Here is a 14,583-nt window from a genome sequence, read left to right on the forward strand (position 1 = left end):
GAAATTGTGTTTGTGGGTAACGGGGTAGTACCTCCACCTTACTTAATATCTGTAATGAAGGCATGTAAACTGATCAGGAAAGGGTACCAGGGTTATTTGTGTTATGTGTTGTCTGAACAACCTGTAAATGCTGAATTGAACAGTATCTCTATTGTTAGAGAATTTCTAGATGTGTTTCCAAATGAACTACCAAGGGAATTGGTGGACGAGGAGATAGAGTTTACAATTGAGATTATGCTAGGCATCCAGCCTATTTCCAAAACTCCCTACAGAATGACTACTGCTGAAATGAAGGAACTGAAAGAACAGTTGCAAGACCTACTTGATAAAGGGTTTATCCGACCTAGCACTTCACCATGGGGTGCACCAATGTTGTTTGTGAAGAAGAAAGATGGAACTTTGCGTTTGTGCATCGACTACCGAGAACTGAACAAGGTAACGATAAAGAATAAATATCCCTTACCTCGTATTGATGACTTATTTGACCAGTTATAGGGATCACAAGTGTTTTCCAAGATTGATTTGAGATCCGGGTACCACCAGTTGAAAGTAAAGGCAGAAGATGTTGAGAAAATCGCATTCAGAACGAGGTATGGTCATTTTGAATTTCTTGTTATGCCATTTGGGGTGACTAATGCTCCGGCAGCGTTTATGGACTTAATGAACCGAATTTTTAAAACCTACTTTGATGAATTTGTTGTGGTTTTTATCGATGACATTTTGATATACTCCAAGAATAGACTTGAACATGAACATCATTTGAGAACTGTCCTGCAAATACTTAGGGAAAGGAAATTATTTGCTAAACTAAAGAAATGTGAGTTTTGGTTGGATGAAGTTGTTTTCTTAGGGCATGTGATCAACAAGGAAGGTATTTCAGTGGACCACAGAAAATAGAGGCAATTGTGAATTGGCCTACGCCGACAAATGTGACAGAAGTCTGCAGTTTCATAGGCCTAGCCGGTTATTATAGGAGGTTTGTGAAAGACTTTTCAAGGATAACTGTACCTCTTACCCAGTTGACACGCAAGGGGCAATCATTTGAATGGAATGACGAAAGAGAATCTGCTTTTCATGAACTGAAAATGAGACTGACCACTGCACTAGAATTGACATTGCCCACAGGTACGAAAAACTTTGTAATTTTCAGTGATGCATCTTATAAAGGTTTGGGTTGTGTGCTAATGCAGAACGGAAAGGTTATTGCTTACGCCTCCTGACAGTTGAAACCACATGGGAAGAACTACCCAACAAATGATTTAGAATTGGCCGCAGTTGTTTTTGTTTTGAAAATTTGGGGGCATTATTTGTATGGGGCAAAGTGCGAAGTCTACACGGACCACAAAAGTCTGAAATACTTATTTACGCAGAAGGAGTTGAACATGCGACAGAGGAGATGGCTCGAACTGATAAAAGACTATGACCTTGAGATTCAGTATCACCCCGGGAAAGCTAATACAGTTACTAACGCCTTGAGCAGAAAATAATAATAATAGGAGTTAACTTGGATTGTAGGGGCTATCTTTTGCCCGTAGTATTTTATTTTATTTTTGCTTTATTTGTATTTTGCTAATTGTAGCTTGTTTCGTCTAATTAATGAAGTTTTTTTTTATTACTATCCTTACACATAAATGTAATATATAATAATAATAATAATAATAATAATAATAATAATAATAATAATAATAATAATAATAATAATGATGATGATGATAATAAATAAATGAATAAATCACAAATTACTAAAGATCCAATCGTGTAGAAAGGCTGGACGAACAAGAAATAGTAACAACAGTAATGGTGATTGAGTGTCTGGTGGCGATGTCGCTCGAATTATACGCGCAATTACTGATAGGGTAGGCAATATACCACCCTGAAACCAAGATCAAAGCATTCTGAAATGATAGCAAAATTTGAAAAGCTACATCCCCACAAATTCCTTGGTGTTTCAAACCCCTATGAAGCTGAAGCTTGGTTAAGACAAATTAAGAAGTTGCTAGATACTTCTGACATCCGAAATGAGCAAGATAGAGTGACTATGGCTGCATTTCAAATGGAAAGGAAGCAGATCATTGGTGAGAAATGATCAGAAGTACTCGACAAGTAAAGACATTAACTTGGAGACAATTTAAAGACTTATTCATGGAAAAGTATTTTCCTAACTCACTAAGACAAGAAATAATTCAGAAATTCCTCCAACTGAAACAAGGAAAAATGTTAGTCACTCAATATGTGAACCATTTTGAAGCCCTCTCATGGTACGCTTTGGCCATAGTAGCAAATGAAGAGGATAAGGTTAGATGATTTGAATGGGGTTTGGACACAGACATTAAAGGAAGATTGATCGCAGTGCAACTTTCCACCTATGCTCAAATGGTGGATCGAGCTTTAATTGTGGAACAAGAATTAGCAGATTCCGACGCATTTGAAATCAGCCATCAAGGAACAATAACCAACCATGCGGAGGAGGTCCAGTCCGCAACAACAGAACCCATCCTGCACCAGCACCTTATGCCGGAGGGTTGCAGCAACAACAAAGGCAGAATTGAGGAAACCAGTCAGGAGGAAACTTTTGTAAATGAGTGGAAATGAAAGTGTTTCAAATGCGGTCAACAGGGGCATCATCGAAGTGAGTGTCCTTAAGGTGTGGAATATTTTATGGATCAGTGAGAGGCACAACAATACAACAAATGCTAGTCAGGGCAAGGTTCTAAGCCTACTCAAAATACTTAGACGAACAAGGGGCAGCCACAAGCCTCTAGGAATGCAGGCCGGCAAAGAACGCAACCACAAGGAGCTGGAAATGGAAAGAAATCAGGAAGGACTAACCAACAGGCAGTAGGAAGAATGTATGCCCTCCAAGAAGAAGAAGATGTTGGTAACCCATCAGTAATTCAAGGTATGTTAATCCTTATGAATTCTTAGGTTAAAGTATTGTTTGATTTCGCAGCTTCGCATTCTTTTATATCCTCTGCAGGTGTGTCAAGTTTGGGTTTGGAGCCAGAAACGTTAGAGATAGCTATGAGTGTTGCTTCACCCTTAGGTGGTCAAACCTGCGTAAATCTAGTATGTAAATCTTGTCAACTAGAAATCTCCGGTTCATATTTGATTTGCGATCTAAGAGTTATGGAGATGTCTGATTTTGACGTCATCCTAGGAATGGACTGGTTGTCAGTTCATCGAGCCGTTATTGATTGTTACCGTAAGACGGTGACAACATTCTCCCTTAATGGCACGAAAGTTCAATTTAAAGGAGGTAGACAGGATTTTCTAACTCCAACGTGTCGCAAGTCGCGGTGGCATGATCAACTAACTGGATGGCTGGCAAGCTTAATTTCAGAAGATGAAAATCGAAAGGATCCAGGATTGCCCCATGTGGGGTACAAGTATGCTGACGTTTTCCCTGACAAATTACCAGGACTACCCCCAAAACAGGACGTAGATTTCATGATTGAGCTTCAACCTAGGACTTCACCAATTTCTATAGCACCACATCGTAGGGTGCCAGTTGAACTTCAAGAATTGAAGGAGTAGTTGCAAGAACTGTTGAATAAAAAGTTCATCAGACCGAGGAGCGCCAGCATTATTCGCGAAGAAGAAGGATGGAACCTTAAGATTGTGCATCGATTATCGATAGCTAAATTGAGTCGCCATTAAAAATTGATATCCCTTACCAAGAATTGATGACTTGTTCGATCAATTAAGAGGTTCAAAATGTTTCTCCAAGATTGACCTTAGGTCGGGATATTACCAACTTCGTGTCAAAGAAGAAGATATATCCAAAATGCGTTTCGAACCCCGTTATAGCCACTATGAGTTCATGGTAATGCCATTTGGTTTGATGAATACGCTTGGGGTATTCATGAGTTTAATGAGCAAAATTTTTACACCCTTATTTGGACCAATTTGTGGTAGTATTCATTAACGATATTTTGATATACTCACGATTAGAGGAAGATCACGAGCAACATCTGAGAACCATTTTGCAAATTCTAAGGGAGAACCAATTGTATGCTAAAGCTAGCAAATGTGAATTTTGGTTGAAGGAAGTAAAATTCTTAGGTCATGTTGTGTCCAAATCGGGAATATCAGTAGATCCTACTAAAGTAGAAGCAGTAATGGGATGGAAACAACCTAAAAATACATTTGAGATTCGTAGTTTTTCTTGGGATTAGCAGGATATTATAGGAGATACATTCAAGATTTCTCCAAATTAGCCAAGCCGATGACATGCTTAACATAAAAAGGAGTAAAGTTTGAATGGAACGAAACTTGTGAGCAGTCGTTTCAAGAACTCAAGAAGAGACTGACAAGTGCTCTTATACTAATCATACCCGAACATGACATCGGGTACACGGTTTATTGTGATGCCTCTAAGGAAGGGTTAGGTGGCATGTTGATGCAAAATGGGAAGGTAGTAGTTTATGGATCAAGACAATTGAAGAATCATGAGAAAAATTATCCTCCTCACGATCTGGAGTTGGCGGCTGTGGTCTATGCACTTAAGACTTGGCGACATTACCTTTATGGGAAAAAGTTTGAGATATTTACTGACCACAAAAGCTTGAAGTACTTGTTCACACAAAGAGATTTGAACATGAGGTAGAGAAGCTGGATGGAGTGCCTTGAAGATTACCACTTCACTTTGTCTTATCATCCTGGGAAGGCTAATGTTGTAGCAGATGCACTAAGTCGAAAGACAAGAGAGATTGTAGCCAACATATCAATTAAAGAATGGGAAATGGTAAGCACTGTGAATGAGTTTAAGTTACAACTAGAGACTCAGAATGGGAAGGGTAGGTTGTTTGCGATAGTTACAACACCTCAACTTCTTACCAAAGTGTTGGAAGCCCAAAGATTGGATCAAGAGACCGACTTCATCAAGGCACGATTAGTGTCCGGGAAATCTTCACCGAGTTGGATGCTCCATCAAGATGGTAGTTTAAGGTATTTAGGTAGAATTTTTGTGCCGAACATCGAACAATTGAGAGAAGAAGTACTTAAAGAATTTCACCATTCAGTTTTTGCGATTCATTCGGAAGGAAACAAGATGTACCAGGATCTCAAGCGACAATATTGGTGGAGTGAAATGAAGAAGGACATTGCTCAATTCGTATCTAAGTGCTTGACGTGTCAGCAAGTGAAGGTAGAACATCAAAAGCCGACAGGGAAACTCCAACCTTTACCAATATCTGAGTGGAAATGGGAACGTATAATAATGGATTTTGTAACAGGACTACCCTAGTCGCCGCAAGGCAATGATGCCATTTGGGTGGTGGTTGATTGGTTAACTAAGACAGCATATTTCCTACCAATAAGACTAGAAGACACACTCAAATCATTAAGTCGATTATTTATTCGAGAAATCATTAGGTTGCACAGGGTACCAGTCTCAACAGTGTCAGATCATGATCCTCGTTTTACATCACAATTCTGGCAAAGTTTGCAAAAAACTATGGGTACAGAGTTGTGTTTTAGTACAGCTTTTCACCCTTAAACTGACGATCAGTCAGAAAGAACAATTCAGACTTTAGAAGACATGTTTCGAGCTTGTGTGATGGACTTTAAGGGTAGTTGGGAGAGACATTTACCACTAGTCGAATTCTCTTATAATATCAATTTTCAAGCAAGTATGGGTATGGCACCGTATGAAGCTCTGTATGAACAGCCTTTTCGATCACCAATATGTTGGACAAAAGTCAGAGTAACACATCTTTTAGGGCCAGAGTTAGTTCAAGAAACTATCGAAAAGGTAAAATTAATCAGACAAAGACTTGAGACCGCTCAGAGTAGGCAGAAAAGTTATGCAGATCAAAGGAAAAGACCTTTAGCATTTCAAGTTGGAGATCATGTGTTTCTAAGAATAGAACCTCGTCAAGGAGTTGTTCGCTTCAAAAAGAAAGGAAAGTTGTCACTTCGCTTCATTGTGCCTTTCGAAATTTTGGACAAAATAGAAGAGGTGGCATATCGTTCGGCTCTACCACCTCAACTGGCTGGAGTACATAATGTTTTCCATGTCTCTATGCTGCGAAAATACGAGCCACGCCCTTCTCACATCATCAATTGGGAGGAAATTAATCTTGATAAAGATGTGACATTTGAATAAAAGCCCGTCAAAATTTTAGATCATCGCGAGAAGAAATTACGAGGTAAAACCATACCATTGGTTCGAGTTCTTTGGAGACATCATGGGATGGAGGAGTCAACATGGGAATGAGAAGATATGATATGTGCCAATTACCCTTAACTTTTCGAGTCTAAAGGTACGAATTAATTTCGAGGATGAAATTTTTTTTTTAGAGAGGTAGATTGTGAGAACTTGCATTTAATTATTCAAAAAGAAAATAAATGAATAAATAAATAAATAAATTTTACCCAGAGTCTATCTAAAAAATATATATTAGTGTATAAGTTAGTTTCAAATTAACCCAATTCAATCACTAATAAAGTCATTATTAAGAATAATAATCTGGTAAGTATTCAATATTTATTATTTATAAATTATTTCAATAAGGATTCAACATGACAATTATCTTTGATAAATAATTTAGTTAAAAACCTTAGCGTATTAAAAAAAAAATCTGATATTTCAAATTTTCTGTGGCAGTGAATGCCACGTGTTTGCATGCATGCCATATAGGGACTATAACTCCATCATGCTTCTTGGAATTGAGATATACGAAATGACTAGATAGAATGAAGAGAGAGAGAGAGAGCAGCTTGATTCATCTATATATATATATATATATATATATGTATGTTTACTCCTCCGGATCAGTGAGGAGAAAAGATACAAAAAAAAAAAAAAAAAAAAAAGAAGAAGAAGAAATCTGTGAAGCAGTTAAGTTGATTAGGAGAAGAAGAAGAGTGGGAGATTAAGGAAGCTAAAATTCTCTACCATTTCATCATCCTATTATTAAGTAAGAAAACCCTCTCAACCCGTATTATTATTATTATTATTATTATTATTATTATTATTATTATTATTATTATTATTATTATTGTTGTTGAAATTTTTGAATTATATTCATATGATAAAATGACTAAACTTATAAATAGAATTTTAATTATAGTTGTATGTAAATTTATGATTTGTATATCAAATATTTGAAGATATTGGTAGTCTTAAAATCATGATAATATTGTGGAATTTGGACTTGTATGTATAGTTTATGTCATTAAAAAAATTATTGAAGATTTTATTTGGCCCTTTAAATCTGCCAAAAAATTGTACGATTTTTTAGACAATTGTATATTCAAAATTTTGAGATGATTTCTTCTACAAAGTTGTTTAGAATGATGTCTACGTCATTCAAGAATTTTTTTCAACAATTATTGAGTTCTGTATGAATTTATACAAAATTTTAACCAAATCTGAAACTATAGGCAGATTTTACTATGTGTTTGAAAAATTATTAAAACTTTATATTAGACAAATTTGGTAATTTCTAAATAAAAAAATAAAGTTGAGAAGTCTAGTTTCATAATAAATTTTAGATTATGAAATTGATTTATGAATTTAAGTATTGAATTAATTTAAGAAAATGTGATAAATCTGTGACATAAAATTTCTGGGAATTTTACAGAACTATTTATAACTTATTTTTGGAAAGTTCTTTTTGAAAAATAACCTAAACATGTTTGTTGAATATTCTGTAGATTTTCAAGAATTTTAGAATTTCATAAATAATTTATTTATAATTTTTATTACTTAAGGTATATCGTGAAAATTCTGGGCAAGTTTACGATCATTACTTCAATTAATTATTTGGATAAAAATTAATTATTGTGTTGGTTTAATTCATTAAATATTGTAAATTAGTAATCCATGTATGGGTGTGATTATAGTTTATTTTCTTTGTATTTAAATTATTATTTCATACCATGGTTTAAATTAATTGTTTATTTAAATTTTGTACATTGTGACATGTGTAATATTTTATGTTGGGAATTTTAATGAGTAGGTATAACATTATTTGTGATTAAAAATTGGAATTATTTGTGATTAATATAAAAACTAATTGAAATAATTAACGACATATACAAAGTTAACAATTGGGGGTTAATACCGGTTGTTCAAGGTGAGTCGGTTTTGAGAATTCTGACGTTAATTGTGTTGCGAAACCTTAAGATGGAACGGGACTTATTTGAATACTTATTGGTATTTGGTTTTGGGATAAGGGTGGATGTGCAGGTGGCACGCAGGGAGGTTACATATCCCTGGCAGACCGTTCCCTTGGGGCAGACCACGAATGCCATGGCTTGGGTATATAACTCTGGGTGTGGGCATCCTTGGTAGTTCTTGAATATTTGACCAAGGGGGGTTTCTAAATTAACCGTAGCCATGGCTTAGTAGATGGAAAGAAAAACTCTTTGGTAAGATTTTGATGGTCACCTAAACTAATAAAATTGTTGAAATTATTTTAAATTGTTGTTATATCATCATGCTATTAATTCCGTCATTTTCTCTTAATTGTCATGATTATTATCTGATTATTTTCTCTTAAAAAGAATGGTAGGTTGGTTATATTTTCTTATTGTGTTGCAAATCTCATGACATATTTTGTTGCCCTGGCGTTTTATGCAAGATTATGACGAGGAAGAGACTGAAGCTGAAATTGGGGCCACTGCTAGTATAGAACCATGGTTAACTTGAAATAAAAAATTTAGCAAAATAAAATTTTATTATCTTTTGTATTAGCAATTACGAATATTATAAAGTTGTTGTAATATTGCATGTGGATTTGTAATTTTGTTTTATTGTTAAACTTTGACTATATGAGAATTTAAATTTTCCTAATTAGTTGTTAAACTTTTTATTTAGCAAGTTATTTGATATTTAAATTTTATAATGTTCCAAAAACAAATTGGGGCGTCACAGGACATGAACCACCTCTTGAGTCGCTTTTGGAAGGCAATGGTACTCAAAAATGAGTAGTAAGCCTTAGAGGGATTGGATTTTGTGTAACTCCAAAAAAAAATCATTGACTGAAAATTTGACGATCTACACTGTGTTTTTTGTTGCTCTTTGGAAAATTTAGAGGAATAGGATCAATAAAGTTTTTAACAAAATTGTGACTAACAATCTTGATAGTGGAAGGTTCATTATGAGTTATTCCAATGAAATCCATCAAGCTTTCATTATATCAATTGTCAATCCTAAACTTGCTTTTCGACTAATTAAATGGACTTTGCCAATTGCATGTAGGATCAAGTTAAATACAGATAGATGCAGAAGGTTGGGAGGTGAAGGAGGATTTGGAGATTTGTTTCGAGATAAAAGGAGAGCATGGGTGTGTGGTTATTATGGCAAATTCCACTGTGGAACAAGCTTGGAAGTTGAATTGTGGGCAATATACAAAGGGCTAATAGTGATTCTTCAGAAAGGGATGAACAAAGTGACCATAGAAATTGATGCTGAACAAGCAGTGAAGCTACTGGAATAAGAACCAAGTGCAAAATGCCCATTCAAAAGATTGGTGGAGGATGCTAGAATCATCATGAGAGGATGTGAGTGCAGTGTGCAACATGTGTACAAAGAAAAGAATTTATGTGTTGATGCTCTGGCCAAATTGGGAGCTGATCAACTTGAGGAAATCTTGGTGGTCAATGAGCCACTTGCTGAAATTAGGGGACTTCTTACAGCTGATATGTTAGGCATGTCTAGGGAAAGGGTTTAGCCCTGTGTTTGTACTTTCCGTTGTACCGAAAAAAAAAAAAAAACAATTTGAAATAAAATCCAGAATTTTGTTCTACACTTGTGTGATATTGGAAGATTAGGTTTCCCTTGAAGCAAACCCATTTTTGATTTTCCTGTTCCTAACTCTCTTCCAACAACTCCGTTTTTCTTTGTTTTCCCTTCCTAGTAAAAATAGGTAAACAGAAAAACAAGAATACTAGTTTTGCTATAGTTGTACATAACACTATGCTATATACACAATTAAATGTATATGATAATGATATATATTAAAATTTTATAATTTTTTAGATTATAAATTTATTTATTTATTTATTTTTGAGTTTTGAGATATATGATATTTATTAACATTGTATGGATTTTTAGATCATAACATTTAGAGTAAAATCTAGTTTACCCAATGATCTAGTTGGTGGATGTGCAACTTAGGTAGGCCTAACTAGAGTAATTTAAGTTTATAAAATTTTATGGTCTTATCACTATTTTAAATTTGATCAGGATTGAGGAAAAAATTTACTAACTCAAATTAAATTCAATCAATGCTTGAGTAAAAATTATCACAATTCTGAATTTTATTGTTAATAATATATAACTCTCGCATTGGACCTGTGCATGCACCAAAACTTGAAAAATAAATTAATTAATTAATTAATTAAATTGTTTTAGAACATAAATTTTAGATTGCTTTTTGTTCATTTTATAATTTTTTTAATTTAATTATATTATAAATGACTTGAAGAGTCGTGTAGTTAATAATTTCAACTTTTATTTTTATCTACAATCATATTATTTGAAAGATATATCAACTTTTACAAATAAGAATAATATTTAAACATATTATATCATGTAATTAAAAATTATGTATTCAAATTTTTTATTATTAAAATTTTAGCTTTGAAATATTTACATAACAATCTTTGAATACCTCTAAAATTTTCAATACAAATTTGTTGATTGAATTTAGAATCTAAAATTATATTTATTTAATATTTATCAATTAAATATCTTGTTTTAATATTAAAAATTTTTCAAATTAAATTTGAAAACTAAGTAATATGTAAATTTACGTTATTAAATACATTCAACTACAAAGACAATAAATATTCAAATAAAAAAAATTAATCCCAAAGTAATTAACTTTTCATATAAAGAGATTTATATACATCTATTTAAATCAATAAAAGGTTGACATATATACATATATATATATATATATTAATATATTTGTAATATAAAAGAAAAGTCGGATTTGTGTTTACTATTTGTTTCAAGCGTGAGCTAGCCGGCGGGTGTGTGCCGGAAACCTCTCCAATGCCTAAGTCAGCAAATAGACAATAGACACAAAAACTCTATGTATTCTAGGATGAGAATTGTGATACTTATACATAAGTTCTGTCATGAGCTTTTATAGATTCCACCTGACACAATCCTAGTAGGACTCCTACTCTCCTTATAAGAGTCCTCCTAGGAATTATACCCCTAAGGATAATCCTTATTCTTAAAACATCCCTTCCACTGTCATTCAAACGAGATGAGTTTACCCCGGTTGGTATGATACTCAACCGAAACAATACTTCTCCAAAATGCCCAAGGTAGTATCGAGGTAAATCTTCAAGCAAGACAGGGCTCTGCAAAGCCACCTTTAGCTCGGTTTACTTTCCTATTAACACCTCGGCCCTTCACTAGGTCTAGCATTGGATAGCTGGGTCAGAGCCTTTGCAACCTACTTCGGGGCTAGCTCGGTGCCTAAATAGTCCAGGACCACGCTATCCAAGCACCAGCCTCAAAAACGAGAAGCTCGGCCCAGTAGGCCTAGTGCGGTCCAATTTAATCATATAAATTACCCTCTCAATTGCCCCTTAATTCCATCTGCGTAGCATGTTTGGGATTATCCACTTTCGACCGACCTGTCAAGGTCCATGCCAACCAACTTCCAGAACACTTTGCCAAGCCGAGCTAAAATGCTGACCGAGCACAAACATAGCTTGAATCCTAGAATTGCACCAGTCGTACACCCCGTCCTTTCATGCTTCTGACATCGTGTCCTTATTGGGACACGTGGCATGCTTTGATTGCCTCCATACACTATAACAGCCGTCACACACTGCCCAAAGATTTCGAAAAACCCCGCATTTTTACCTCATTTAAATACACTATTCATTTACATAAACAGTCCTTACTGTTTATCTTCTTTGCTGCGTAACCTTGCGCTCAGATCCTCAACTCCTAACCTCCTACATTCAAGATTTGGCCTACGCACCTCTTGCTATCGTTGCCAACGTCCGTTCGTCAGATTGGATTCAGATCCTATTCCTAGATCTGTAAGTTCTTTATGCTTATCTATTTTTGCATATATTTCCGTTTTATGCCTGAAAATAGTGTTTGCATACCTCAAATGCATGCCATACACAGTAATAATTCACGGAACCTCAAAACTTCATACTTGCATTCGAAAACACATTAACTGGACTTTTAACCAGCCACGAACAGTGTTTTCAATCCACAATCATACCATGACCGAACTAAGAATCTGTTTGTAAGCTTGGACTTACTATGGAGCGCACTAGGACTTCTGTGCTCCACAAACCGGGCTTAATCTTGCCCCTACTGCTAAACCGAGCTAATTTTACCCCGACTTCGTTAAACTTGTTCTTAGAAATGAATCGTTCCTTATCTCGGTTGTTCCTCAACCAAACCAAGCATAGAGTGTGCCCATTGTCTATCGAGCTAGACTAAATCAGTCTTAACTTTGTTATTTAGCCTGGTTTATGACTTGGGCATAACCTTTTTTATTTTCACTTTACAGACTTGACTAGGTTAGCTAGGCACACCTTGCACTTTGCCCCTAAGCGGCTTTGCTCGACCGAGCCCACCAAGGTCATATCAATGCCGTGCTAGGCATCCACGCACACTTAGCATAGAAAGTTTTTATTTAAGCCAATGGGCAAATACCGGTTTCTGGTGGACTCGCTCGGTGCCATGGCCAAATTCCAAAGAGACCATCACATTCTAGACGACGTCGACCTTTCCTTAACCGAGCTAGACACCACTCCATGGGGCAAATCAGGTTTTGTTCCCTTTACCGTGGTATCCATCATATAGGGAGGACTGCAAACCAGACTGTGCCCCACCCAATTATCCACCAATACTTATATGATTATAAACGGAATAGCCGAGCTAAATCTCCATCTCAGCCTTAACCTTTGATTGGCCGAGCTATTTCACCAGTACTCGCTTGGCCAAAATGACGACGGTTGGGTTTACTTCCTCAGAGTAAGAAGAGGCCGAGAAAAAATTATCAAAAATACACCAGATAAAGATTTGAACGATGACGATTTTCTCTGGGTTTCTGGCCATTTTGAAGATCAAGAAGGCCAAATACCGGGCTACAATATCAACTGGAACAAAGGAATAGTCGATAAAGGTAGTCCGACTTTAATCCTTTCTGCTACCTTTACTTTTACCGTGCTAACCCTTGTGAGTTTGCCCGTGTTTTCCAAATTTAAACCAGCTTAAATCCACATACGCATACGCGAATCAAGTCGCCCTTCAAGCCGTGCTACATTACCGACATAAAGATTGGGCCGAGCTACTTAATGTGAAACCGACCTACTGCCACAGTGATAAAAGGAAAACCAGGGTAACCGACTTCCTCCTAGAATCTTCACCCGAGCCAGACCCCACTCTTTCCCAAATCAACCTAATCCCTCTCACTGAAGAATAGAAGATGGCAAAGAGGTGAGTTGCCCGTGCCCTTATTACCGAGTAGACCGCTGCTTCCAACATCGAGGCTTAGACCAAGCTGCCCCCAGCTGGTAACGTTCGTGAGGCTGTGGTCGCATTTCCAACTGCCAAAGCCTTGTCATCCTGGCCTAATATGATTGTCTGTGTCTACTCCATCTGGGAGATCTATGATTGTTGCATCCATTTATAGAGCATGTGTTGTTGTGATTGAGAATGCTGAACTGTTAGTAGATTTAATGCCTTTGGACATAACTCATTTTGATGTTATACTGGGAATGGATTGGTTAGTCGCAAATCATGCATCTATTAATTGTGTTTTGAAAAGTGTCACACTGAGACCCCCAAACCTAGCCGAGGTTATTTTCCAGGGTAAAGGGATAGTGCCCCCACCTTACTTGATTTCGTCCATTAAGGCCTATAAGTTAATTCAGAAAGGGTGTCGAGGCTGCTTGTGTAGTATACTGGGTGATCAGAATGGACATGTTAATTTAGCCGACATCCTTGTTGTTAGTGAATTCCCCGACGTCTTCCCAAACGAATTGCCTGGCCACTTAGCCGATAGAGAGATAGAGTTTACTGTTGATATCATGCCGGGAACCCAGCCGATCTCCAAAACACCCTATAGGATGGCCCCAGCTGAACTTAGGGAATTGAAACTGCAATTACAAGAATTGTTGGATAAGGGATTTATTAGGCCGAGCACTTCACCATGGGGAGCATCTGTTTTATTTGTTAAGAAAAAGGATGGCACACTCCGCCTTTGCATCGATTACAGAGAACTTAATAAGGTCACCATTAAGAACAAGTACCCATTACCTAGGATTGACGATTTACTTGATCAATTACAAGGAACACGAGTCTTTTCTAAGATTGACCTTAGGTCTGGTTACTACCAGCTTAAAGTTAAAGCCGAAGATGTTGAGAAGACTGCTTTTCGGACGAGGTATGGCCACTACGAGTTTTTAGTAATGCCTTTTGGAGTGACCAATGCCCTTGCTGCATTTATGGATTTAATGAACAGAGTCTTCAAGCCCTATTTAGATGAGTTTGTAGTTGTCTTCATTGATGATATATTGATCTATTCCAAGAGTAAAGTTGAACATGAAAATCATTTGAGACTTGCCTTACAGATTTTGAGAAAA

At 36.2% G+C, this 14,583-nt stretch overlaps 1 protein-coding gene across 1 annotated transcript; it reads left to right on the forward strand.

Moving 5' to 3' along the window:
* Positions 1 to 2,847: 2,847 nt before the first annotated feature.
* LOC145821879 (uncharacterized) lies at positions 2,848 to 3,534 on the forward strand. The gene is made up of 2 exons (XM_082918454.1): positions 2,848 to 2,899; positions 2,951 to 3,534. The coding sequence occupies exons 1-2, from the start codon at positions 2,848 to 2,850 to the stop codon at positions 3,532 to 3,534; spliced, it is 636 nt and encodes a 211-aa protein (XP_082774580.1).
* Positions 3,535 to 14,583: the final 11,049 nt, after the last annotated feature.

This window comes from Camellia sinensis, chromosome 3 (genome assembly GCF_055761805.1).
Source record: "Camellia sinensis isolate YWXY chromosome 3, ASM5576180v1, whole genome shotgun sequence".
Lineage (NCBI taxonomy): Eukaryota > Viridiplantae > Streptophyta > Magnoliopsida > Ericales > Theaceae > Camellia > Camellia sinensis.

Coding starts and splice junctions, on each gene's coding strand:
- LOC145821879 (XM_082918454.1), top strand. CDS start 2,848: ATGTATGCCCTCCAAGAAGAAGAAGATGTTGGTAACCCATCAGTAATT. Junction 2,900..2,950: donor TAACCCATCAGTAATTCAAG/GTATGTTAATCC, acceptor TTGATTTCGCAG/CTTCGCATTCTTTTATATCC.